The 27,128-nt window shown below is 35.3% G+C and overlaps 1 protein-coding gene across 1 annotated transcript; it reads left to right on the top strand.

Moving 5' to 3' along the window:
- The first annotated feature begins 931 nt into the window (after positions 1 to 931).
- On the top strand, positions 932 to 26,453 carry Rpn11 (regulatory particle non-ATPase 11). Its single transcript, XM_081755981.1, has 6 exons — positions 932 to 1,084; positions 9,358 to 9,656; positions 12,527 to 12,743; positions 15,336 to 15,448; positions 19,255 to 19,455; positions 25,720 to 26,453. The coding sequence occupies exons 2-6, from the start codon at positions 9,414 to 9,416 to the stop codon at positions 25,879 to 25,881; spliced, it is 936 nt and encodes a 311-aa protein (XP_081612107.1). The 5' UTR covers positions 932 to 1,084; positions 9,358 to 9,413; the 3' UTR covers positions 25,882 to 26,453.
- Positions 26,454 to 27,128: the final 675 nt, after the last annotated feature.

Genomic DNA, 27,128 nt, shown 5'->3' with positions numbered 1-27,128 from the left:
ACTTACGGGAAGGTTGCGGGCTTGTTTGACCCTGCGGGAGAACTCTGCAACGCAAATTATCACGTGTCCCGTACGTAGCCCCTAAGTAACCCGCAGAATAACTATGCATACGGCCCTTAGTAGTTTTACATATTCGGTCGACGTGAGAGCAATATGTGTACCTCAACTATAAATGTTACTTGTGGTCAAATCTCCAGACACTCGAGTACTGTGATCTGAATTCATTAGGTCATATCCGCTATTACAACACAATTACACGTTACACTTTCTAATTGATCAGAATACATGAGATTTACAGATGAAGTGGAGTGTTTCTTTGAATTATCCTCTCGCTAGTAACTAGATTTGTTGAAACCTGCCCATTTCAGATAATGGGTAGAAGCAACTTCTCCGCGTCACAACGCATTCATTCCCGAAAGCTATAGGCACGACGCGAAGGGGTTGTTATGGTGGAGATGCTGGGTACACCCTGCAGGGAATACCCTGTACACCTATTGAAAATTTGATGAACTATGCATTTTTGGATTGTGTATGCGTGACTTCCTTTACGCTGATAAAAACTACCATCCACAGTTTCTGGAATTCAAAATAGGGCTTATTGAAGTTTAGTTTTTTCGCGCTTCTAGAGAGCCCTAGCTCTGAAACTATGCACTTTTCGCCATATGTCCATATGTACTTTTTCTTTTATTTTGATGTGAGAAATCACCTCTAACAGATTGTCGTATAGTTCATTAACACAATATATATAGCTTGTACCAAATATCTAATATCTCATTAAAGAATTAAATAAAAGTGATATTCGTTTGCTATTTACAAAAAATGTGGTATGAGTCCAAAGAAAATATGCAACATATCCATATTTATATGTTATTCTTAGATCGTTCATGAATCTTCTTGGATCGTTCATGAATCAAAGTTATGTGGTAAATCATACACTAAGCCTGGTAGCATTGCCTGTTAATCGATGTTCCATTGTCATCATTCTGAAGTCAGTGAGTTCACAGGAAGTTTGCTGAGTTTGGTACATATAGTAAAATTTTAAAGTTTGGTGAATTTAATTATTTTCCTTCAATTGAGATACTATGTAAGTGTCATAATATTAATCAGCGTTATAGTATTTAAAATTATGTAGATGCAGTATTATGTGTTGTGAGTAAAATATATGTGTTGCGTGTTTTCAGAAATGACGTTGTCCCTAAATTGGTTGTGAAAATTATTTTCCCCGGTATAAAAATGTGACTGATTTAAAGTTAAGAATGCTATAGAGAAAAATATGTGTAAATACATACATTCCGTTGTTGTATTAAATGAAATATGAGAGTACGATGACATGCTACAGTTAAAAATTGCACTTTCACGGCTGCCAAGAAAACGATGACTAATTGTATTTTGGTTTAATGTTTAGTAGAAGGGGTCCAGCAGTTGTTTCTAAAAAAAATGCAACAATTTCTGTAATTTCTGTGCACATGTTACATTATGTTAGTATAAGGGTCCAGTGTAATTTTCCAAAAAAATATATAATTTTGCCTATTTCTACTAATATTAGCTTAGGCTAGTTTAGTTTAGGTTAGGTTAGATTAGATTAGACTAATTTGGTTATGTTATGTTAGGTTTAAGTACTTGTATAATCTATTTCTTGTTTTTCATACGTGCTTCTTGACCCTTTCTGCTAAACATAACCCGTATTAACATAAGCCTACTACATTTACTGATGAATATCTCCAAGTAAATGATCAGTCTACAGTCTGTCTTGTTACTTCAGTAGAAAAATAGTAATATGGAAGAAGTTAAGGGTAGAGATGCAAAAAAGCCGGCTTTTTTGAATCGATGGTTTTTTGCACATGAAAAGCCGGCTTTTTTGGGGAAAAAACGAGAATTTTGGAAATGTTGGCTTTTTTCATTTTCATGATTTTTCTATTTGAATAGCTTTCTTATAGTATACTCTAAAGTTAAATAAGATTTCATGACCTAACTACCTTATTTCGCTCTGGAATTCATCATCATCATGAATGGAGCACATGTTTTATGAATTAAAGTAAACATACAGTACGTAGTATTTGAGAGCAATTGTAGAGGATATTTAACTTCTGAGTTACCGACATTTTTTTCTTCTCTACGTCATTTCTTTTTTAGTCATCCGTGTTTCATTTCTTAGAGATTAGTAGGCTTACTCTAGCTTCTTCTTAAACTTACGTTGTTCAATATATCCGTCAGAGCGTACTTCCACAATTTTGTAATACTGTAGCTGTGCAATGATTTAGCAATAATCTTCCGGATACAACCGTGAATACAGTTTTAGGGTTAAGTTTAGAGTTACCCCTCCGCTTTTTATAAAAATCAGGAAAATTTACAGGAGAAATGAGGTAAGAAATGATAATTTGAAGTTTTTATTTGATGTTTAGGAATGTAAGTTCGGCAGGAGAGTTATGTTTAATACGAGAAAAGATATGTGGAAGTTAGTACTATTTGCCGGATGCGGAAGCATTCGCGGAAGGTTTCAGCAGCATAGTAGTTGTAAAATATGGCGAACAGGTGTAACGGATGCGCAAAAATAATAAAGAAAACCTTTTAAATTTTTCTGAAGCCAACGGAGTACTGAAGTTACGTGAAATGTAACAATTTTTAATACTTTAATCATTGTTTTTTTGTATGTTGCAAAGTACAAGGGCACCTTCAGACTGGAGGGGCAACTCTAAACTTAAGCCCAGTTTTATAGAAATAATCAGTAGCGGATTCAGAAAAGTATTTTGGGAGGTGTTTCTCTGCTTAATGTTCGGTTTTTCTAAAATTTCCTAATTTTTATTTGAGAGGAACTTGAAGTTTATGAGTATAGGCATCAGGGTTGGCAAAAACCATGGTTTTTATTTTTAAAAAAAAACAAAAAAAAAAAACGTTTTTTTTTTTGTTTAAACCAGGTTTTTATGGTTTAAATAATTTGCTCTATATATTCATGTCATATATGGACAGAAATAAGTTTGTTTCGCCTTGATGTTATTATGCAACAACCGGGTTATGCTGGAAGGGGTCACATAAGCTTAAAGCGGAATAAAAACCGCTTCTCGAGTTGCATCCGAGAGAAATTGTCCTCCATTTGAACTCGGAACCAGGACTAATTAGCCACAAATGCGATGCGTCTGCCGACTCACTCACGAAGGAATCCTGATTTAAAAATAAAAATAAAAAAAAAAAAAAAAAAAAAAAAAAAAAGTTGTACTAATCTTTACATGCTTCTTAATATAACTGTTAAGAGTCATTTCAGGAGGACAAAAATTTAAACAGTTGCACAAGTGAAACCATTACAGAATTACATATGAACAATTTCAAAGTACTACGGAGAGTACAGAAGAACTAATTTAGTTCAAGTTAGTTAACAACGACTTTTATTGGTCCAAATTAAAGAAATACACCGACTTAATCTGCATATCGATAAGAAAAGTGAATAAAGATACGAATTATTTGAGTCCACTTTGGCTCAGACTCATTTATACATAAATAGATACCAAAGATACTTATTTCACTAAATGCCTCTCGTGGGGTCTGTATGACCCCCCCCCCACACACACACACACATACAAAAGTACGGCATTTTCGATGTATTTTATCAATAGTAAACATTGAAACGAATCAATATTTAGAATTTTTCTTCTATTGCAATTACATAACAATAATAACAACTACAAAAAATCCCAAAATAAACATTTATAAACTTATAAAAAAAAAGTTGCTTTTGTATGTATAATCTTTTTGAGTAATGAATGGGGAATTTAGGTCTGAGTATAATACGAATAATATACGGGAGTGAAACGTGATAATCCACAAATGTGTGTTCATCAAGATTTTACAAACACTTAAACTTTTACGAACATATTTTGTTTTTTGGTTTAAACCAGCCAACCCTGATAGGCATAACTGATATTTCGTTTTGTTTGTATTCAGCAATAATCTTCCGGATACAACCTTGAAGACCATTTTATACTGATAAGCAGTGGCGGATTTAGAAAAGTATTTTTGGAGGTTTTTCCATATGTTAATGTTAATGTTTAGCTTTTCTAAAAATACCTAATTTTTATTGGAAGAGAGCTTAAAGTTTATGAGTAAAGGCATAACAAATATTTAGATTGGTTTAGGAATTCCATAATTTTGGAATACAGGCTTCAATCTGTAAGACATCCCCATCCTAACCCCCTTCGCAAATCCGTTACTGCTGGTAATTAGTAATAACAACGATTTAAAAACAATAAAGGAACTCGGCCAGGATTCACTGTATACGCACTATCTCTACATTCACAGATGGAATTAAGAAAAACTTTTGTCAAAATGCTTGAATTCGGGATTGAATCCCGAACTTCCCATAGAAGTGCAAAAACTAACCACTCACTCATGGTTGTTGTGCAGTTGTGCTTAACTTAAATATGTTCTCTCTCTCTATGGCTTACGGAATCCGAAGGTTCAATGCCGCGTTCACAAAATCTCTCCACTGACTTCTATCCTTAGCCGACTGGATCCAGTTTTTACTTTGTATTTCTATTTCTGCGAGATCCATCTTAATATTGTCCTCCCATCTGCCCCTAGTTTTCCTAATGGGCATTTTCCGATTGGATTTCCAGTTAAAACTTCGAAAGCGTTCCTACCTTCTTCCATTCAGGCTGCATGACCTGCCCACCTGAGTCTCCTAGACTTGATGACCGTAACAATGTTTAGTAAACGGTATAAATTATGCAGTTCTTCATTATGAAGTTTCCCCCATTCCCGATCCTCTTGTGTCCGAATATTCGTCTCAGGATTTTATTTTCAAATACTTTCACTCTGCGTTCTTCCCTCATCGCAAACGACCATGTTTCACAACCATACAGAACAACAGGCATGATTATTGTTTTTATATATTTTAAGCTTTAAATTCCTCGACAAAATTCACGACGACAAAATATTTTGAACTGAATAATAACACAAATTTCCTGATTTCAGTCGACATTTAATTTCTTTGGGGATATGATTTTGGTCTGGTAATATTGATCCTAGATATTTGAAAGTATCCACTTTGTCGAAAGTATTATTTGATACTTTAACGCATCCACAATTTGTTGTATTACGATTCCGGTGAACTTCCATGTATTTAGTTTTCTCTGCATTTACTTCTAAACCAATGTCGCTGCAAGCGTTTAGTAAGGCCTATGCATTTCTTTCTATTGTACGCCTATCATCCACTATTAAATTTACATCATAAGCATACTACATAACCTGGTGAATACCATTCAGCTCTAGGCCCTGGTTGCTATCTTTAATTTTCCTTATAGGGTACTCCGGAACAATGCTGAACAATAATGGCGATAACGCATCTCCTTGTTTCAGACCATTCTCGACGTTGAAGCTCATGGACAAGAATTTTTCTACTCGGACTTTACTCTGGGATTCATTTTAACACAATTAATCTAACTAGCTTTTTCGATATTCCGAATTCTGTAAGAATTGTACAATATTTCCCTCCTATCCGAGTCGTAAACCTTTTTAAAATCAATAAGCAGCTGATGTACTGGGTAATATATTCCCATTTCTTTTCGAGTATTTATCGAATAGTAAATATCTGGTTGATAGTTGATCCATTTCCCTAAATCCACACTAATAATCTCCAATAATTTCATCTGCGTGTGGAATCAAGCTTGTTAATATAATGTTAAGAGAAATGCCTCGTTAATTATTACAATAAGTTTTGTCTCCTTTCTTGTGAATTGAAACAGTGTATGATTCTTTTCACTCTTCTTAAATGTATTCCATAGTTTTTTTTTTTTTTTTTTTAACAAAAAAATTTTTTAATTCCTGTCGTTAAAAATTCAGAAACCTTCAGGACTGGGTAAACCGTGATGGTGGTTATAAGCCTAGGAAACCACACGATCAGATGAACGGTCTATTACGCATATGATCTATGAACAGAAATTTCGGTACTTGCCCAATTCTAAACAAGCTTAAGGAACAGTCAATGCATTATAGAATTCGGATTTTTGCCGATTTTGCAGATCCGAAGCACCTAATAGGTGGTAACAGATTATTACATATGTGTTCAATGAATGAGAAATTTGTTCGAAATATTCATACAATGTATATGAAAGTTAAAACTTAAAAGTTTCAAGAATGTGCAGTACCACTCGAAACCAAGCTCTTGATGTGCAACCTTTAAGATTATCATATAAATGTATTTCTCTCATGTTTTATTTTATTTTGTTTCTAAAAAGAGGGTGTGTGATATTTTGAAGTAAAAATACTACATACAATTTTGCTAGTTACTTGTGTATCATTTTTATAAAAATAAAAAGTACTTTCTTTTGTGTATAAGAGGTTATAAAATTATTACATCTATTGGTTAATCCTTAGGAATTCATAATGTAAACATGTTAAGAATTTTAAAAAGAATCTTTTCGAAATTCATGCTATATTTTAGGTTTTATATTATTACTTACATTAACCACTAATTAAATAATTTTTTGTGGTGTAGAGAAGCGAAACAAAGTTTGTTTTATCAATGTAATGCACAATTTTGAAAAAAGCCCAAAATTTCCCAGGCAAAAGAGCGAAGCAGAAGAAACCGAGATTTTTTCCAAAAAATCCGTTTTTTTCCGAGCCCTTGCATCTCTTATTAAGGGTAAAGGTCGTTAGTTGGTATCCCATAAGTTAAAGAGCATTTCTGGATAGTAAAACTATAATGGTTTAATTATATTTCTGACATCTACAAAATTAAAAGTAGAAAAGGAAGGCCTCTCTGCGGCAAGGTTCTAGAACACAGATTCCCCGTCCAATTTAGCTGTAATAAAAACAGAAAACAACGTACCCTGCGGGGCTCTAACCCACCTTCACTCATTGACGCTCGCTTGGCAGTACTATGTGAATTAAATATTAAAATTTTGGTACAAAAAGGAACCAACCTAGCTACTAACCTATATGGGGGACCTGTGTTCTAGAACCTTTCTCCTCTCTGCTACTAGTAGATGTAGTACTTTTATGCTTTAAATCAATAAAATTTTGTCACTTCCGTCTTAGAAATTGTTTTTCAAAAATTCCTCACTATATATTCAGTTTATGATTTCACCGTTGTGTGTGTAAATACTGAGTCCGGAATCACGCCATAAAAACGTGTAAAAACCGCATACCAATCTGTTCTAGATTGAACTAAAAAGAATGAATAATATCTAACGGAATCACGGCAGATGTGTAACGTAGAGTCCCGAGCGGGAACAGGCACGTTAACGATGGTGGGTATGCACGAAAACGAGAATTTCTCTGAAAACACTGCGTTACGTTCGGTTCTGCTTTCTTAACATACACTGCGATTACTTACCTGTACATCGTGGTAGAGGACCTGAATAAGTACTTTGGTAAATAACATTTTTTAAGCATCAACACGATGTTCCATTTCTTTCATAATTATTAACTGTAGTTATATTCACATCATCTCTACGATATTCACATTTAAATAGGCAATTCTCAACCTTTCTTTATTTTTATGGTCGTCGTACATTTATCACATTTTCTGCTGAATTTGAATAATTCGTGCTTCACAATATGTAATAACTACAGTTCCTCACCAAGAGACGTTGTTATAAAACTGAAAATCAAAATGTGACATGGAACTGCTATCTTTCAGCTGATTGCGTCATTACAATGTCGGACGCCAGCATGCCTCCACTTAATATAGTACCAAAAATAACCGATTCACCATTTCTTTTCCTGTAAACTGTACGTATTTTACATATTTCAGAACCTGCTCTCCGGCACTTAATCCGAAAAAAATCTGTAAAAAGGAAACGAACTAATTCCAAGTAGCACAATACAAAAGGTTGTGACCATTTCTACTTTCATTTTTACTCATCACCCTCCAAAAATACAATTAGGTCTAAAACAGCACTATTTTAATATCCATATATCCAGTTTTAACCCAGGCACATTACAAATAAAACAACGGGTAGCTTTTAGTTTCTCCCCCAATCTTGCATATGTATATTCTGTAGTGTTACTTCACTAAATATAGCTCAGCGATCGAAGGGGTTAGAAGCTCCGCAGGGCTCGTTCTTTTCTATCTTTATCATAATTTAGACAAAGACAAGGTACTCGGTTCTGGAGCCATGAATCGAGTTCGGGGAGATTCTAAATCCCATCCGAGAACAATAAAAATATAAAAATATGACTCACATAAATTATAATATCGACGTCCGATAAATACAGGGTTCCCATCGGCCTGGAAAACTTGGATGAGTTAGTGAATTCATCTTGTAAAAAGTCTTGGAAAAGTCAGAGAATTTTAAGTACGGATTTTTTTAATTTTTACAATCCATTTCTCTTTTTGTTTACTCTGCTATTTGATAGGGAATATTTCACGAAAACTTTAAAAAAGAAAAGAAAAGTTTTGCAAAACTTCCGTATCTACACACATACACTATATACATGTACACGCATAGTAGATGAGAGATCGTGTAGTTCGGAAAAATATAATTACTTCTTTACATTATATAGACCTATAGACTTAGAAATTTGTAAATCATGACTTGGAAAACGTGGAAAAATCAGGGAATTCGTGCTCACCAGATTAGTGTGAACCCTGAAACAGTAAAACAAAAACCGTGTGCTAATAGTATCCTGTGACTGACTAACTCACAACCATCCCGGCACACATACACACATCAGATAACAACATTACGCCACCAATCAATTACAGTGCTTTAAAATCATGAATCATCACAGAAAAGTACTAATACCATCAGATAGATCACTACCAACCAAGGCAAAACACACACATCTCGAAGTACCTGTGAACTTGGGATTAAAGAAGAAATCTGAGTAGATTGAGAAGAAACAATAGAAATCAATGAATGAACACTAGAATTAACCTTTATATTGGAATTTCTTTTAATATCAACAAGTTAACGAAAATTTGCTCTCGAAGTGTGTATTCACTAACAACAAAACACACTCAAACAGTTGGAGGAGCTAGTGAAACAATAGACATCGATGACAAGGTAAGACAAGACTTAATATAAGGTAAATAGTTTAGATGTTGTGTGGGCAAGTGTGAGTAATAGAGTGATAATGTAGAAGGAAACGAGAGAATCCTTGAACACGATATTATCCACCATAAACTTATAGCCTGGGATGGTACCCCCTCGCATCAGGGGAAGCACTCTCCCCCTTCCCTCGCATGTAATCTAATCAGTTGTGTATCATTTTTGTATATTGAATCACGTTAATGGTTAGAGACTTCGTGAATATTCTGTATTCTAGGCCAAGATAGTTTTAAACATAATTACAATTAATAGCCTTTTTTCGTCTAACTATTGTGAACTAAAGTAAATATATCACTTTTGTTTGTTACAGAAATTGTCTGTGTGAATGATCTTAATCTGAGAAGGTGTAAGAGAAGAAAACCAAGTATGGATCGTTTACTGCGTTTAGGAGGTGGAATGCCAGGCCTAAGCCAGGCTGCTCCACCATCGGATGCTCCTGTAGTAGATACAGCAGAGCAAGTTTATATCTCATCATTGGCTCTTCTAAAAATGTTGAAACATGGTCGAGCAGGTGTTCCAATGGAAGTCATGGGTTTGATGTTGGGAGAATTTGTTGATGACTATACCGTTAGAGTAATCGATGTGTTTGCTATGCCGCAGACTGGTACGGTAAGTATACAGTTAACAAAAGCAAGTTTCCATTTGAGTGTAAGTGAGACTCCAATAATTAACTTGTACGCTACTTTAGAGCAGTGATAGCCAAACAGCGGCCCGCGATTGTTTCTTCCGACCTCGCAAATTAAAAAAAAAAAAAAAAAGGAAAATTTATTGATTCGTTTTTAACTCTGTACGTAACAGAAAGAATGTAGCTGGACTTCATAATACATCTGAATCGAAATGAAATTCCCACGTTTATGCCATCTAAGGTAAGGGAAACGTTGATTAGGGCGAGTGAGTGATGATGGGAGAATTTGTGGAATGGGAATGTGGGAGGAGACATAGACATTCCGAGATAAAACACGGACCTATTTTGTCCACCACAACCTTATGTGGCGGTGATAGAACCAGGGACCCCACACACCAGAAGTAAGCGCAAAAGTTCAAGGATCGAAATGCGTATTGAGAAGAAACTCCTTCGGGAGTATGTAATAAAAAAAAAATCGGCATCTGAGTTAATTCTGATTAGTGACGCAGTGAGCCGAACTAGAAAGTTCTTTCAGATATCTTCGGAACCAAGAATTAGTAATACTCTTGTGTTTCTCCGATTTCTATCGACTATGGTTGAAGCACGAAACAGGAAACAGGCAGAGTTATCAATAGATGTTAATAGCTGCGCGTGCGTGTGTCCGTGTATTTGTATGTGGTCACCCCTCTAGATAATTTTCATATGTTGTGTATTACAATAATTATACAAAATATGTACCTACTTGATTATATAGCTATATAAGCAAAAGAAATGTAGATATATTATTATTTTTTCTTTGACGGGAATACCAGTAATGAAAACATTTCATCAAAAAATATTCTTATTTTTTCCAGACTAAGATTCCTCCCAGACTTCTTCCCCTTTTTAAGAATTGCAATACTACACAGATAATAGTGGTAATAATTGCCATGGAGACATATACTTATGATTAATACTAGGATTTAGATTTCTGAGCTTTTGTCATCTATGGCCATATAGCCTGTCAATATGAGGGATAACATTCCTTGGCGTGCACACTATCCAGGGAAAGGGAAGGAAGGAAGCGGCCTGGTACCTATAAGTTAGGTGCCATCCCGGCATTTGCCTGGTGTGAATAAGGAAAACCTCATTCATTCGAGAGCGTTAGCGACTACGCTATGCGGGGCCACATATATACTTATGAGTCTTCCAATATTTTAACCATATGAAGGGAGATGGAGAGAACGAGTGTATCTTAGTCACCAAGAGTTGAACAAATGGTTAGGCAGAGGTCAAGATTAACGAACTCTCTTGTTGATATGCGACAGTTTGTCTTCTGAAGAGAAGAATTAGAAAACAAGATATTCTGAAGACAAAATATTATTTGGAAAAAATAATATTTTTAATGTTACTAATTTTGCGTATGACAAGAGTATGCAAATAAAATTGTAAATTTGCGAATGAAAATAAAAAAAAAATCAGGTGCGAATTTGGCAAGCTGTACAGGTTGGATTGAAATATTTACTGCTACGCTATATATAAAAAATGTATCTTTAAACTGTGAGTCATGACCCCCCCCCCCCACACCACACAAGGAAATCTGAGGAAAATGAAAACTTTTTTTATCTTTCTCAGTATTTTTTTTAAATATAAAATTATTGTTTAATCAGTATTATTTCGTTAATTTATAGTTTTATTTCACGTAATGTCTTATTTAAAAAATATCTCGGCTTTGATTCTGGGTGTGAAAACAGGTTTGATGTTTAAGTAATAACTATCTCCGATCTACAAGATGAAAGCTAATTAAATGACGCGAAAAATCACATGACAGCTATTTAAAAAGGTAAGGAAACATATGTAAATGATTTCAAATATCAAAAAATATTAGTTGAGAAAAGATGTTATTAAGTTGTTCTCTAACCGTTATCATATACGAGGGAGGATCAGAAACTAAGGTTACAAGGCCGATATTTCTGAGTTTCATCTGTTGTAGAGGAATGTGTGGTAGTTGTAATACATGGAGTTGGCAACTGTGCAGAGTTTCCGCCACCTACAGCATGAGTTGTAGGTAAACGCAAATGGCGATTCGTTTGATAAACTAGTCTCGCGAAGAAGTCCGCTCAGTTATTCGATTTCTATGGATGAAACATATGACCGCGGCTGAAATTCACCGGCAGCTGGTAAGAGGTTTACGGAGAGACTGTAATGTCTCGTCAGCATGTCGCAAAATGATGTCGAAAGTTTTCGGCTAATAGAGGAGCACAGTGGCCAACCCAGCACGGTATCAACAGATTTTAACAAAGCTCGTGTGGAGGAGCTGATTCAGGACAACAGGAGAATCACGTTACGGCGTCTGATGGCAGAACTGGGAATGTCGTTCGGAAGCACCTAGGAGGCTGTCACTTTGCTTCAAACGGGGAGGTAAAATACTTAGTGATAACGTGGCTAAACACGCAAGGACAGCATTTTTACCAGGAGGCAATTTTCGAACCCATCCCACGATACAAGTGTCTCAACCGATATGAAGACTGTCGAAAAATATTCTAATGTATGTGTTATCTTTTGGCTGTATTGGCTGTATGAAATAATATATATACGATTCACTGCAGGCTTAGTGACCTTACTTTCTGATCAACCACCGTATAAACTAGAAACCTAGGATATGTTTAGATATAAGATAACAGTTTCTTGATCCTCTTAATTATATGTTCTATTATCAAAGGCTTTAATCAATTAAAGTGCTCCATTGCTAAATGTTTACACTATATCCTTTGCTTTAAACGTCGAAATGATACAAATTTTACACAGAACACTACTTCGTGCCATAATCTAGATTGGCATGTTTTAGCATGTTTTTGTTTTCTTGTCCTTGCAGGGTGTGAGCGTAGAAGCAGTAGATCCCGTATTTCAGGCAAAAATGCTTGACATGCTGAAACAAACCGGCCGACCGGAGATGGTTGTAGGCTGGTACCACTCTCACCCAGGGTTTGGTTGTTGGTTGTCGGGGGTCGATATTAATACGCAGCAGAGTTTTGAAGCGTTATCAGAAAGGGCTGTAGCCGTTGTTGTGGATCCAATACAGAGTGTTAAAGGTACGTATATTTGAGTAAATGAATTCAGTATGTGTAAGCTGTATTTAAAAAAATAAATAAATAGATATTCTTACTGTGTATCCTTGATATGAGAAATATAACACACTGAGGATTTATCTGATCCGTTTTTCAATGTTTTACTGCTGTACTGCCCACTGGAAACATGGTCATAGATTCTGGTCGTCCGTAGAAAGTTAATTCAATCCACATTTTGTGAAAATTAATTTTAAGTTAAGGATGTTAATACTGGATCACGTAGAAAGTACCGGTGGTTGTGTGTTTATTTCAGTGGGCAGAGTAGTGGTAGAATATTGTAAAGACCACCAGAGAAAGTTCTAAAAACCGTATGTTGTTATTGTCATCCACAGAATGCAAGATACGAACTCTTTTATATATATATTATTATTACTTGTTTACTTATTTTTAAGTATTAAATATACATCCAGTACCCTCCAGAAGTAAGTTGTTAGGTGTACTTTTTGAGGTATTGTGGCACGAATCAACAAATTAAATCTCAGGAAAAGGAAAATTTTAAGCATTTGTCATGTGAAGGATTTTAGTGCTTGAGGGACCATTTCGAATCATGAATAGCCAATATAATACCTCGATTTCATTCGTGGTTACGAGATTGCGATACGTTTAAGAATCATAAAAACTAATAATAATAAGTTCATAGTAAACTTACATGTAAGTTTTTTTTTTCCTTTATTTTCTTTCTTCAGCACCAGAAAAATATAATGTTATAATTTAACTCTGGATGATCTGTAAAAGATCTGAATCCTGGTCACTCACGTACAGGTTTTAGATGTCATCTCAGTACTGTTCTGTAATCCACTTTCTGTAAAATTCGTATTATCTCCGAACACTTTCAATGTAGACGTATTAAAAGATGCAGAAACTTGAAGTGAATTTTATTCCTGGTATGAATGCAAACTTCAACTTTCTTTTCATCAAAGTAGAAATAATTTTTCAAGATTTTTCATTGTATTCTTTACATAAATATTGTTGTTCTTTGAAGTACCGTGGCTATTGAGGTGTGGACCTATAATTTTAAGGTAGAATCCGAACTGCCGTAATGCGGTCAATGCAGTACCACTGGGAATCGAACACGGGACCACGTGCTTTAAAGGCACTCGTGCTAACCACAAGAACAACGATGAAGGCCCACTGTGATTCAATGGTAAAGCAGATCCCAGTCCCCGCCAAGTGAACTTAGTGGTGGACAAACACCGTGTGCGTGGGTTTTCTCGGGGTTCTCCCGTTTCCTCCCACTTTCTTCATTCCACCATTTCATTCATTACTCATCATCACCGTCTCCTTTACCCTAACCGGCATAACCGTGGAACGTAAAAGATCTCATTTCATTTTTCAATGGTAAAGCGCTCATCTCTGGTTCAGTCGCAGGTCATGTAAGTTTGTGGTGGACAAACACCGTGTGCGTGGTTTTTCTCAGGGTTCTCCCGTTTCCTCTCACATTCTCATTACATCAATTCCTTTCATAATCATTGACTTTCATTAAGCATCCGTCTTCTGTGGCCTACAGGGCATAACCGTGGGATTTAAGACTGAAAGATTTCATTTTTAGATGAGCGAGGAGGGTTCTTTACATAAAATACTGCTAGGAAGTGATTTTACATGAAGAAAATCGTGGCTGATTATCCATTAGCAAGTGAGTTTAAGGCTGTCTCCACTGGTCTAGTTGCTAACGCGTGTGCTTTTGGTCCCGGATTCGATTCTCAGTGAAAAAACACAAAAATGTAATTTCACATTCACTTACTGTTATTAATCATTTATTCCCTGTTGCCGAAGGGGCATGGCCTTAAATGTTAAATAAAATAGTTTTTAAGGAGGCGAAAACTTACATCAAGATTAGTGGCAGAAAATAATAATTTTCTGTGGTGGCCTGAAAAGTAGGAATAACTTTAATAGGTAAAGTTTATGGGAGTGCATCCTACACACATCATAAATTTAGGGGGACCCAGTTGTTTGGATTATCCTTTACATAGAAGCGGAAAATTGTTCTCGCAAAAAAATAATGTTATTTTGTATATAGATTTGAAATGTCCACTTATACTAAAACAATAAGCATATGAAAATATCAATAAACAACGTGTATTAAACTTCATTAATCTTCGTTAAAGGTTAATTGTGTATGTAACCGAAATATTGGATGGTTTATTCTCCATTAAGGAATACAAATGGATGAGTACTACAGTTAATTTTTTTTTTTTTTTTTTAAGTTTCATTTCAAATGATTTTAATTGGGGATTATAATCACGTGAAAAATGCGTAAAGATTTGATAAATTTCTGGCTTAACAAGGAGAAATTCTTTTATTTGTTCAGTTTCCTAAATTAGTAATCAAAGCACAAATCGAAAAGAGAAATACGTGTGACTCGAATTACAGAAGCAAATTAAGATCAAGAAAAATAAAGGATATCCAGCCAGTCTAATTCATAATTGTTACCAAGCATGTCTGTATGCCTATGGTATAATTAATCATCCATCTGCCTTAGTCTAACTGGCACATTCGTGCGACTTTAGATTAAAGATTTCATTTTCATGTTGTGAAACCATTTAATTTACTTTGCAGGTAAAGTTGTAATCGACGCTTTTAGATTGATAAATCCCAATATGATGGTTTTAGGACAAGAGCCAAGGCAAACGACATCCAATCTTGGGCATTTGCAGAAACCTTCAGTTCAGGTATGCAATATTTTTTATTTATTTATTTATTTATTATTATTATTTTTTTTTATGGCTTTAAGTTCGTGAGTGTACTATAAGTGAAAGTCACTTTTAAATCCTACTATATACTGGGTGGCGCCGAGCCGACTGAAAATTTCAAACTTGAGTATTGCGCAGGCGTAATAACTTACATTGATTGGCGGGGTGGGAACCAAAAAAGAAAAAAAAAACGCCACGTTATATGAAGAGTCACAATGGAGCACAGAACGCCGTGTTCGTATTTGTTATCAGAAGCGCAGCGTTTGTTTAAAGGAAACTATTGTTGATCTCTTCACGTTCTCAGGAGTTCGCATTGCTCGTGGAACTTCATGTTTTACATCCAACACACTATCAGTCTCTTCAACCTTCTTCACCCAAGCCACTATGGTACGAGACGGAACCGTACCATGTCGACCAACATTAAAGTTTCGTGTAAAAAAAAAAGATTGCACTTCTGGCACAGACCTAGTTTTGCAATAACTACGAACTGAGGTAATACGATGTTCTGTGCTCAAATGCTCCATTACGACTGATCATATAACGTAGTGTTCTTTCCTCTTTCGGTTCCCACCTCGCCAACCGATATAAGTCCCTATGCTTGCGCAATATTCAAGTTTGAAATGTGTCAGTCGGCTCGGCGCTACTCTGTGTATATATATGTTAACGAATATACAGAATATACCATTCGACCTATAAATCAATTAGTATTAGCTGTTATTAGACTGATTTGACTAGCACAATAGCTGCGCTTGACTAGAGCCGTAGTTCGCGTAATTCAGTTTACACTATCAGCGATGAGACACACTGTGAGGTGAACTTTATTAATTGAAAAGCAATGAATAGAAAACTCCCTACAGAACAGCGTGTTTTTGTAGTTCAAACGTGGTGGCAATATGACTGTGGATACAGAGATGATGTTGAATTGCTGGTAGGAGAACTACGTTGCGCACCTACACTCTTGAAAATATCTGACAAACCTTGTACTTCCGAGTTGCAAAGATGTGAAATTTGCATCCAATAGAATGCAAATCGTTTTGATAATCTTTTGTAGGGTTATTGCCTACAGCATTGTACTTGAACACGATCTTATATCACAATATGTTATCTGTATCACGTAGTTTATATTCACCTCTGCATTAAAAATGTAATTTTGTGAATTCTACTTATCGGCCACACTAGAATGCAAGATGTTTCGTGATGCATTAAAGGTTTAGGTTTATGTTAGTAAGAATATTGAAATACTTGTATCTGGTTCATCTTTTAGTAAAATAGAATAATCATCATTGCTTGGCCATCAAAATCTGCTCATGTAATGTTGCACGAGTCCCGTAGTTCCCATCTTCATTCAGAAGTAGATGTCGATTTAATTCACATTCTGGCTCTAACAGAAAATGCTGGTTTTTAACGTAGTTAATAAGCTGCCTAGCGGTTATTATCAGAAAGAACACCGCAAAATCCGGCACTGTTTCTTAAAAGTATACGAGGATCATTGCAAAAATCATGGCAACTATTTTTTTTTCTCGAAAATGGTAACGAATTAAAAAATTCTGAAATATGCAAATGAAAGGTTAGTTCATATGTAAACATTACCTATAGGGAGATGGATGAACACACACACCACCATAAAGATATAGCACGAGAAAAAAAGACGAAAAAAAATTTGTCATTTCAAACGTGTTTTACTGTCAATTGCAACAGTACACAATAGTACATTACAAACTATGTGCATTCCATGGCATCAGGAGTCTCCCCAAGAATCCGCAAGATGGCAGGGACTCTTAACATGTCACAGGTACGTATTGGTGCCCTGTACTATTGTATACTGTTGCAATTGACAGTAAAACAAGTTTGAAACGGCAAAATTTGTTTCGTCTTCCTTCTTGTACTGTATCTTTATGGTGGTGTGTGTGTTCACCCATCCCCCTACATATAATGTTTACACATGAACTAACCTTCCATTTGAATATTTCAGATTTTTTTTTATTGGTTACCATTTTCGAGGGAAAAAAAATAGTTGCCATGACTTTTGCAATGACCCTTGTATATTATTTAAAAACACTGAAAACTAGCTACATACTTACACATTTACTGAAAAACCATTTAATTGTACAGCGGGGGACACTTCTAAATGGTACAGCCATATGGAGGTTTACGGCTAAGGTGTACCATTTAGAAGTGTCCCCCGCTGTACTTGAAGTTGAGTCGTATGAATTATTGCCAGAATATTCAAACTAAGTGACCAAATCAAATCACTTTAATAAATAATATTGTTACAGTTTCGGCAATGATACATTGCTAAAACTGCAATATTATTACAGTGCAGCCCACTTACAACGAATTTCAAGGGACCAACACACTGAGTTCTTTATATCCGAATTTCGTTATAAACAAAAACTCATGTATTTTTTCGAATTACGGGAAAAAAGAACAAAGGATTAAATAACAAGCAGATACGTTTAAAGAAGAATATAGAGCAGTATAGCATTACATCTGAAGATAATTTTATTAATTGGGTTGTTATCTAGCCTATCGTACATATTGCAGTTCTTCCTACCTGTTCAAGACGCTTGAAGAAGTCTGTAATTTTGTTCTGAACCGTGTCTGCTGCCGCTGTGCGTAACACCGCCGTTTCCACACCCTCAAATGCCAGAAATGCATTGTCCAGCACCGTGTTGCTGTGTTCGAAAAGGTAGCGTTGCAAGTTTTCCAAACTTTGGATCGCTTCTTTGAAACTCACCGCTTGTTTCACATTTTCTACTTCTCCCTCATCATCGGAATCTGCTTCATCCTCCTTCGTAGCATCCTTCCTCACGCTTTCCACAATTGAATTATCAACTTCGGGATCTTCATTACAAGCGCATCATCTGCACCGACATATTCGACAATCTCATTTTTCTTTAATTTTCTCTTTTCAACTTCGTTTACAATTTTCACTTTTGTCTGAAGAGATATGGCTTTCCTTTTGTTTGCCATCTTTCAATCTAGCGCAACACAACTTAACAAACACGACTTAAAAAAAGTAACTTGCGGCGTGTTCTTACCTTACATCTACCGAAAAACACACCGCACTTTCACTCTGCGTCTAACAGAAAGAGCTCCAGTGAAAACAGATTTATTTTTAACCTCAACCTTGAACTCTGGTGTACTTGCGTTGCCGGAAATATCTTCACCCGAGGTGATTTCTGCTGTCATCCGAGTGGAAGAGGGAGAAATGAGTCATATCTGGCTTGCATAGCAACAGCAGCTATGAAAACCAGTTTTGCAGTACCTGACTTATCCACGAGCAGAAGAAAAAACATGATCCCGTTCTGAAAACTTCTCTATAGGCGGTGTTTACGAAAAATGATGTTCGTAATATGCGGCCATTTCTTCCATGTTTTAAATGAGCAGTGTGGCGGAGATTTCATTTGTGTTCGTAATTCGCTATTTCCGAGTTCGTTAAAAGTGAGCTACACTGTATTTATTAAACTGATTTGCTTTGGTCAAATGTTATTTTTAATTAGTGCAAAGCAGTTTCCAAGCTAGAATGAAGGGCATTAAGACTGTTGCTTCTGTATTACACCTCTCAACAAAATTGGCAAACACTTGTCATGTCTTATGTTCTGTGAATTCACCGATACCTACTTTTGTTTTTCTACGTCCAGCTGACGAAGGAAGCAGTAAACTTCTGAAATATTTCAAGAATAGATATTTGAAGGCACAGCATCGGTAAGTAATCTATTTATTCACCAAAATAGATGTTATTTCTTTTAATGTGATATGGCATTTTTTGTTTATTATTGCAGGCTCTCATTCATGGTTTGAATCGGCATTACTACTCCATTAGCATCAACTACAGAAAGAATGAACTCGAACAGAAGATGCTGCTTAATTTACATAAGAAATCCTGGATGGATGGTCTCTCATTAGCTGATTATGAGGAAAATCGTCGGTTGAATGAGCAGACAGTGCAAGAAATGCTTGAACTGGCCAGGAATTATAATAAAGTAAGCAAGATGAACACTTTTTTAGGTTTTCAAGTACTTAAATATAGTTTCTTTATTAATAAATCTGTGGTATTTGACGTGATAGGCATAAAATAAACCGAACGTTTGTGAAAACACTTATTACAAAGAAATGTAGGTTTTTTCAAAACATTATCTTGAAGGTAAATACCTTGTGCACGTCCTGCATTGTGTATACTTGTTAACTCGTCAGTTGGCTCGAACTTTGCACTTTCGACTGCGTAGTGATATCGAATGCGTGTTTACTACAAGTTGACGTTCATTACTTTCTTTTCCGAAACTCCAAAACTTGTTCTAAGTAATACGATGTGTGCTGTAGCCCTTTCCGCTCATCTAGTAGCTTCCGTGTGCGCCTTTGATGCGCGGTGTCTCAGGCTCGACTTCAAGCTACTTACTTAATGTTTTGTAAAAAGCTTGTATTTCTCGTAAAGATTCACTAATACTCGATTAATAATCATTATTGTTATCGAATCACCTGCATTGATAAGCATTAAAGTCAACACAAAATTAGAAACGAATTGAAAATTCAAAAAGACATGAAAATGTATGTTGAGAAGGGAATTTGTCACCTAGTTATTGAGGACCATTTGAGGTTAAAATGTTTGATTTAAAGGAATTTCGAACTTTATTCCAAGGGACATTCCATATGAAATCAACAAATGAAATGGCAAAATCTGACCTGACGATCTTAGATTTTTGTAAAAATTGGGCTTCATTACAGTGGGAGATGAAAAAATCCCAAATATTACAATTTCTCTCATCCTGAAAGTGTCCCCATACAGGGTGTTCAAAAATGTCAAAAAACGGCATTTTTTCAGTTACAGTGATTATTAAAAATTGTCATAAAGTGGTTAATATGTGCACTAGAGACGTGGAACAAACACCATTGGAAAGCTTTAAGATTGCTCTACAAGTTGTACTATGTTGAAAAAGCCTGTAAAATAAAAAATAACACTTCAAAAATTCAAATTAAGATTTGAATTTGGCATAGAAATGCCCCTCTGAATTTGTTCAAAATTGTTCAGATTGTAGTCTCATATGTGTACTAAAACACCACAAAGTTGCATTTTGGGCACTCAATGGGATCCGATTCAAAATTCAACATAAACCAAACATTGCAAGATATTGACCATGTGAATATCTGGTTTCAGATCGATAACCATTTGCCTGGAGTAATTTACCTGCAGCATTAAAGGAATTTATATTGAACTTCATTTGTTTCTTGATGTATTCATTTGAATTTACACAATTATCCACCTTTCGAGTTATTTAGAAAGGTATTACGTTTCCAAACATTACTCCGTTAGAGGTCATTATTCTTGTTAGTCAGTATGGATGTTTCTAAATTTCTATAGGCTACATTGATATATGTTATTTTCATTTCCTTGTTTCAGGATTGCTATTGCAGAACATATTATGAAAGGGAGGGATATATTTTCCTCCCTTTCACAATATTTGTATCAAATGTGTTATGAAACACAGTGACACTGCTCATAATCACTTCACACACACTCAGCACAAACAATTAGTCAATAAATTTTTTTTCCTATTTCAGTTATCCACTTCCACATATCTGACAGAAATCCTGAAACAACGGAGTGAAAATAACATGTATCAATGTAGCCAATATAAATTTAGAAACATTCATACTAACTAACAAGAATAATGATTTGTATTGAGTACTGTTCGGAAACGTAATACCCCTCTAAATAACTCAAAAGGTGAATAATTGTGTAAATTCAAATGAATACACCAAGAAACAAATGAAATTGAATATAAATTCCTTTGATGTTGCAGGTAAATTACTGCAGGCAAATGGTTATCGATCTGAACCCAGGTATTCACATGGTCAATATCGTGTAATGCATGGTGTATGTTGAATTTTGAATCGGATACCATTGAGGCCCAAAATGCAACTTTTTGGTGTTTTAGTACGCATATGAGTCTACAATCTGGACAATTTGAAGAAATTCAGAGGGACATTTCTATGCCAAATTCAAAATTCAAATCTTAATTTGAATTTTTGAAATGTTATTTTTTATTTTACAGGTTTTTTCAATATAGTACAACTTGTAGAGCAATCTTAAAGCTTTCCAATGGTGTTTGTTTCACGTCTCTAGTGCATACATTAACCATTTTATGACAATTTTTAATAATTACTGTAACTGAAAAAATCAGTTTTTTTTTTTTTTTTTGACATTTTTGAACACCCTGTATGGAGACACTTTCAAAGGGGAGAGATTATATTTGGGATTTTTTTTTCATCTCCCACTGTAATAAAGCTGTACACCAATTTTTACAAAAATCTGAGATGGTCAAGTCTGATGACTTGTTGATTTGACATGGAATGTCCCTATAACGAATGAAAATTTCATCCTTTTGTCTACATTTAATTTGTTGAAATTAATTTTGTTTTGTAATATAAATATTTTTCTTATTACTTTATTTTAATTATTTAGATATTTCTCATACATTTACGGAATTGGTCGAACAGGATAGTGATTTGAAAGGAACTATTGAGTTATCCCATTATCTGCCAAATTTTGTACTTTATTTTTATTAAGCTACACCGCAACAGTAAGAAAAAACAAATTTTCATTCGTAGGACACCCCTTTTTTTAAAAAAGGAAAAGTTCAAGTGAAATGAAGTTATATTTTTAGTTTAACATCTCACGATTATGCCCTTTAGGCTAAGAGAAACTGATAAATAATGTAAGTGAATGATCATGATATTAATTTTTTTGTGTTTCACTGGAAGTCGAACCTAGGACACGTGCATCAAAGGCATATGCGCTAACCACTGGACTAACGGAAGGGGGCTTTAGAAAAATTGGCGTTCAGTCTCCAAATGAAGCTCACAGCACATATTTGTACTTTTGATACGATTGTTTAAAGCAATTTATGTGTAATTTAACATCTCATCGACAACACTGTTAATCCCACAGCAAGAATCACCAAAACAGGTTCATTCCTCCGTGTTGCACGATTAATTTCAGCAAGTCCTGCAAGATCTACATGTTTTTCATCATCGATCATAAGGCTGCGGTGGCTTAGTGGTAGAGCGCTTATTTCGGGCGCGTGAAATCCCTGGTTCGATCCCAGCTCCCGCCAACTGGGCTTTGTAGTGGACAAACTGGTAAACTCAATAAACACACACACAAAATAAGGTAAACTCAATATCATCATAATTACCGTTGGTGTGTAACGTCGTTTGTGTCTTCATATCATATCACACGTCTCACTTTTATGACAACTAGCTGACTCAGCCGAACAAATTAGTTCAACAATTAGTTTGCTCAACGCACAGCAGGCACATGATTACTTTCATTTCACTCTCTTCAGCAGATCTGATTGAACAACGTTAACATAATGTTTTTCAATGTAACCGGCAAATGGTGGTACTAGGCAGATTAAAGTACGTGATCCTCATTTTGCGATCACGGCAGTTAATGAGTTAAATAGCCTTTACGCATCTTCCAATGCAAAAAATAAGGGACTAAGTCATAGCCAAGATAGAGACAGGGTTCCCACTCGTCCTTCTATCCTTGAAATATACAGGAATACTGAATATCAGATTTTTCATAATTATAATGAAGATTATAATTGATTGCTCTTTTTGTTTGCTATTCCTGTTTTTATACTGAATAATAATTTATAATGATCCTGCATGTGCGGGTGGGCTTTCTTTCTCCCAACAAGGTGGTTGGCTGGGAGAGCTTCTCTCTTCTTTCATCCACAACCCATTCTTGGATGCTGTTTTTGTTGTTTCTTCGATGCACAATTAAAATGTCATGTAGAAACAATGAAAATACGTGTGTTGGATGTGGGTGGATCGGATGGCTATAAGGGAAGTTGGTAGGGAAAAAAAATCTCGCTCTGCTTTGTGCATTTAATTATTCTGTAGTAATACTGTACTAGCATTAATATTCACTACATAAGCTACTTCACTGTTGTGAGTTTTGAACCTACAGTTGCAATCCTGTTATACCTTCTTGTGTCGAAGTCCTGGAAAATTGATGATTTGTCGTAGAAATGTCCTGGATTTTTTTTTTTTTGGGGGGGGGAGAGGAAACCCTGTAGAGAGAATATTATAAAATACTTGCAATTATTAAGGGTTTGTTTTAATTATGTATATGTTAATTGTAACGTAGACTTTTCTCCTAAGAATTATTTAATTAAAACAAACAGTTGCACAATGAATGGATGAATAAACGCTGAGTAACTACACTTCTTGCTGCTACACTTACATGCTTTCATAGTTTATACATTTCATATCTTTTGTCTGTAAATTCATGATAAAGTAATGGGCATAGTGGAACAGTGTAAATAGCAATCGATAAACGCATAGTTTGGGTACTGTGCGTGGTTAAAGTAAGATACTCTGAATCATGTTTATGGAAACTTGAATAGCATTCTTGAATAAAGCTTCATGTGGTTCATGCCAAAAGTGCACGTCAGTGTGATGAAGATTGTAGAAATCTAGTGACAACGCTGCGATGCCATATTGAGAGGCAGCACGATGAATCAAGGAGTTCCGTTCACGCCGGGGGGAGTCAGCATAGGTGGACCTAGTAGGAGGTTCCCTTCAATATGATAGTTAATGAACTGTCAGGGAGGTATCCGTAGAAGTTAGGATCAAACTCTGGCACATTCTGATGCTCGTTTCACATGCCAGGCACTGTGGTCTGATTATTGGTCAAGTGGCATTGGCAGGTCTTGTACTCGCAGACAAGAGCCTATGCGTTTTAACCTGTTTCCACGGTAAAAAAAAAAAAAAAAAAAAAAAAAAAAAAAAAAAAAAAAAAAAAAAACCTTCGAGGCACCAAGTTTCCAGTTATTGCGTCCTTGTTACGCCGTAGGACGGTCCGTCGCCGAGTTCAACGAAAATAACCGTTACAATGCAAGGTTCACACTAGCCTTGAAAGTCAGAGAAATTAAAATGAATTCGAGATATTTAAAGAAATACTTCAAAATATGTCGAAAGTCAGAAAATTCCTATTTTTCAGAAGTTTTTTTTTTTTTTTTTTTTCTCGCTTAAAGAAGACATGAAGAACACCAAGAATCAAGACGTTCAGAACGAAAAAAGGCCGAAAAAGAGAATTGTCTTTACACATAAAGAAGCTTTAGTAGCACCGTAAGGTATTAGAACTGCAAGGTTTGAAAGAAAAAGAACAAATTGAATAAATTCTTAAAAAATCAAATAGTATAGAATAGAAACTTAAGTTTGTTGATTATAGATAATCAGAGAGAGAGGCCAAATTATAAGTATTTTCTTCTTTATGTTTCTAAGTATTCGAAATGCTAAGATAATGAAGTTATCGTTAATGTATAATTATTGTTTAGTACTAGTTTTATTGTATTCCAAATACAGGAAGTTTGACTTACAATAAATGTTTACAGTAGAAAAGTTAACTTACGCTGTATGGAGATCAGGGAGTGTTGGATGGCTATGGGGATCAGGGAGGTCGATTAAGAATGTTATTGTTATTATTTTTCCTAAACTTAACCATACATGATAATATTTTCGGTATCGAGGGTGAGGGAAATTTTACTTAATCAGCCATGGAAATTCAGGTAATTTAATACCGGAATTTTGGCATGAACTCTGCAATGTCATACAACAGCAACCACAGACTTAGGGGGGGAAATTACAAGAAAACGCAGTAGATTATATCAAAGGCCTGTAATGTGATTGTTAATGTACACTCATGTCCAAAATTATTGTCGCATGTCTACAAAATATGTTGTAACAATATAGTATGGTAACGAATTCGCCCGGTATTTCTTATAATGTTAGTATATATATTATCGGCAAAGACATGTATGTGGTAAATTTCATGTCAAAAGAGCAGTAAATAAGAACAATAAAACGAAAATAAAACTTCCTTGTCCATTTAGCAACATTTTGTTTTGCTCATTCTAATTTTCGTATTTATAGTCCTTTTCCTATGAAATTTACCTCAAATATACATTTCCCGATTATACACATAATATCAGTATTAAAAGTACCCTGCAAAATCATTATCAAATTATATGATTATAAGAAGACAGTAGTTATACGGTAGATATGCGAAATCATTTTGGACGAGTGACATTCAGTAACATGTCTATATTAATTATGTTGCCAGGTCTTTATTTACAGCGCTCTGATTCAGTATAGCAAATTAATTTCGGAGATTCCCGAAATGTCATTATAATGGTATTTTACTTCTTTTACGTCTGACAACTGATGGTTTTCTGTTGCAGGCTCTGGAAGAGGAAGAGAAAATGACTCCCGAGCAGCTGGCGATCAAGAACGTTGGTAAGCAGGACCCGAAGAGGCATTTGGAAGAGAAAGTGGACGTCCTAATGACTTCCAATATTGTTCAATGCTTAGGAGCTATGTTGGATACCGTAGTCTTCAAATGATGCTTTGTTTCTTAAGGAGAAAGATAACGTGGGCTAGAACTTGAGTGCTTTGGATCTCAACTGTGAGGACATTATTATTATTTCATAATTACAAACAATTGACTTTTTACAAGAAACCTTTGATGTGAAACATCTTAATTCGATCTTTTTCAACGGCTGGCCCAGTGGTGATGTGGGTTTACGTATTACTATTCAATTTTGTGCAAAACTTACCGAAGTGGTTTATAAATATTTAAAAAAAAAAAAAATAAATAAATAAAATGACATTAACATTTTTAATTATGTCTTTAGTTTGCGTGTGTGCATTGCTTAACATGTTTCATTTATCGCGTCAAAGGAATACAGTTCCAGAAAATGTGTCTTAAATAATAATAATAATAAAAATCAGCGTATTTGTATTGTAGGATTGAATGAAACTTTCATTTCTTAATAATTTGATCACAACTATTTTGTCATTGATACCTCATTGAAAGGTTGTTTGTGAATCTGAAACAGTGTGGTTATGGATAATGCAAGAACGAATTTGTATGAAAGAGTTATTCTTCATATTAAACATTGATCTAAGAACAAAATATTGATTATTACGATTTCGTTTTATTATATTAGTATTAAAAAAAGGTCCGTCTCTCTCATTGTTGCCACTTAAAGAATCTATTTGGGTTAAGAAGTAAGTTTGTTTTCTTTCTACCAAATATAGTTCTTTTAATATGGGTTGTAGAATTACAATAACTGTGATGTGGAAAACTGAGAGACACCATTTGTTGGAAATTTTCTAAATTGAGTTATTACCATTAAATCGGATGCGAAATTCTTCCGGACTATGTTGGAGACTGCCTTTTGATATACCGTGTCATATGGCCAAACTCCCATGCGTTGAAGCTCGCGCCAAGTAAACTTTGTGGTGGACAAACACTGTGTACGTGGGTTTTCTCGAGGCTCTCCCGTTTCCTCCCATTTTATTCATTTCACCATCCCATTAATTTCTCATCATCACAGTCTCCTTTAGCCTAGCTGGCATAACCATGGGACGTGAAACTTTCATTTTTTTTCCTATTCGTTGAAGGATTGTTCTGTCACTGCTTTCATAATGGCCTGCACTCTACCTAGTCTAGCCATAAATATTGTCACAAACTTTTGGCTTTGACTGTAGAACCTGTTGTGCAGGTGGCAAGGTACAATTTAGCTCAAGGTCAGCCCTGGCCAGTGTGTGTCGAACAAGGAAAGAGAACGGGTGGATCTGCTTCGCT

This window comes from Thermobia domestica, chromosome 4, assembly GCF_964235325.1.
Source record: "Thermobia domestica chromosome 4, izTheDome1.hap1.1, whole genome shotgun sequence".
Lineage (NCBI taxonomy): Eukaryota > Metazoa > Arthropoda > Insecta > Zygentoma > Lepismatidae > Thermobia > Thermobia domestica.
This window is presented reverse-complemented; position numbering and strand designations above follow the sequence as displayed.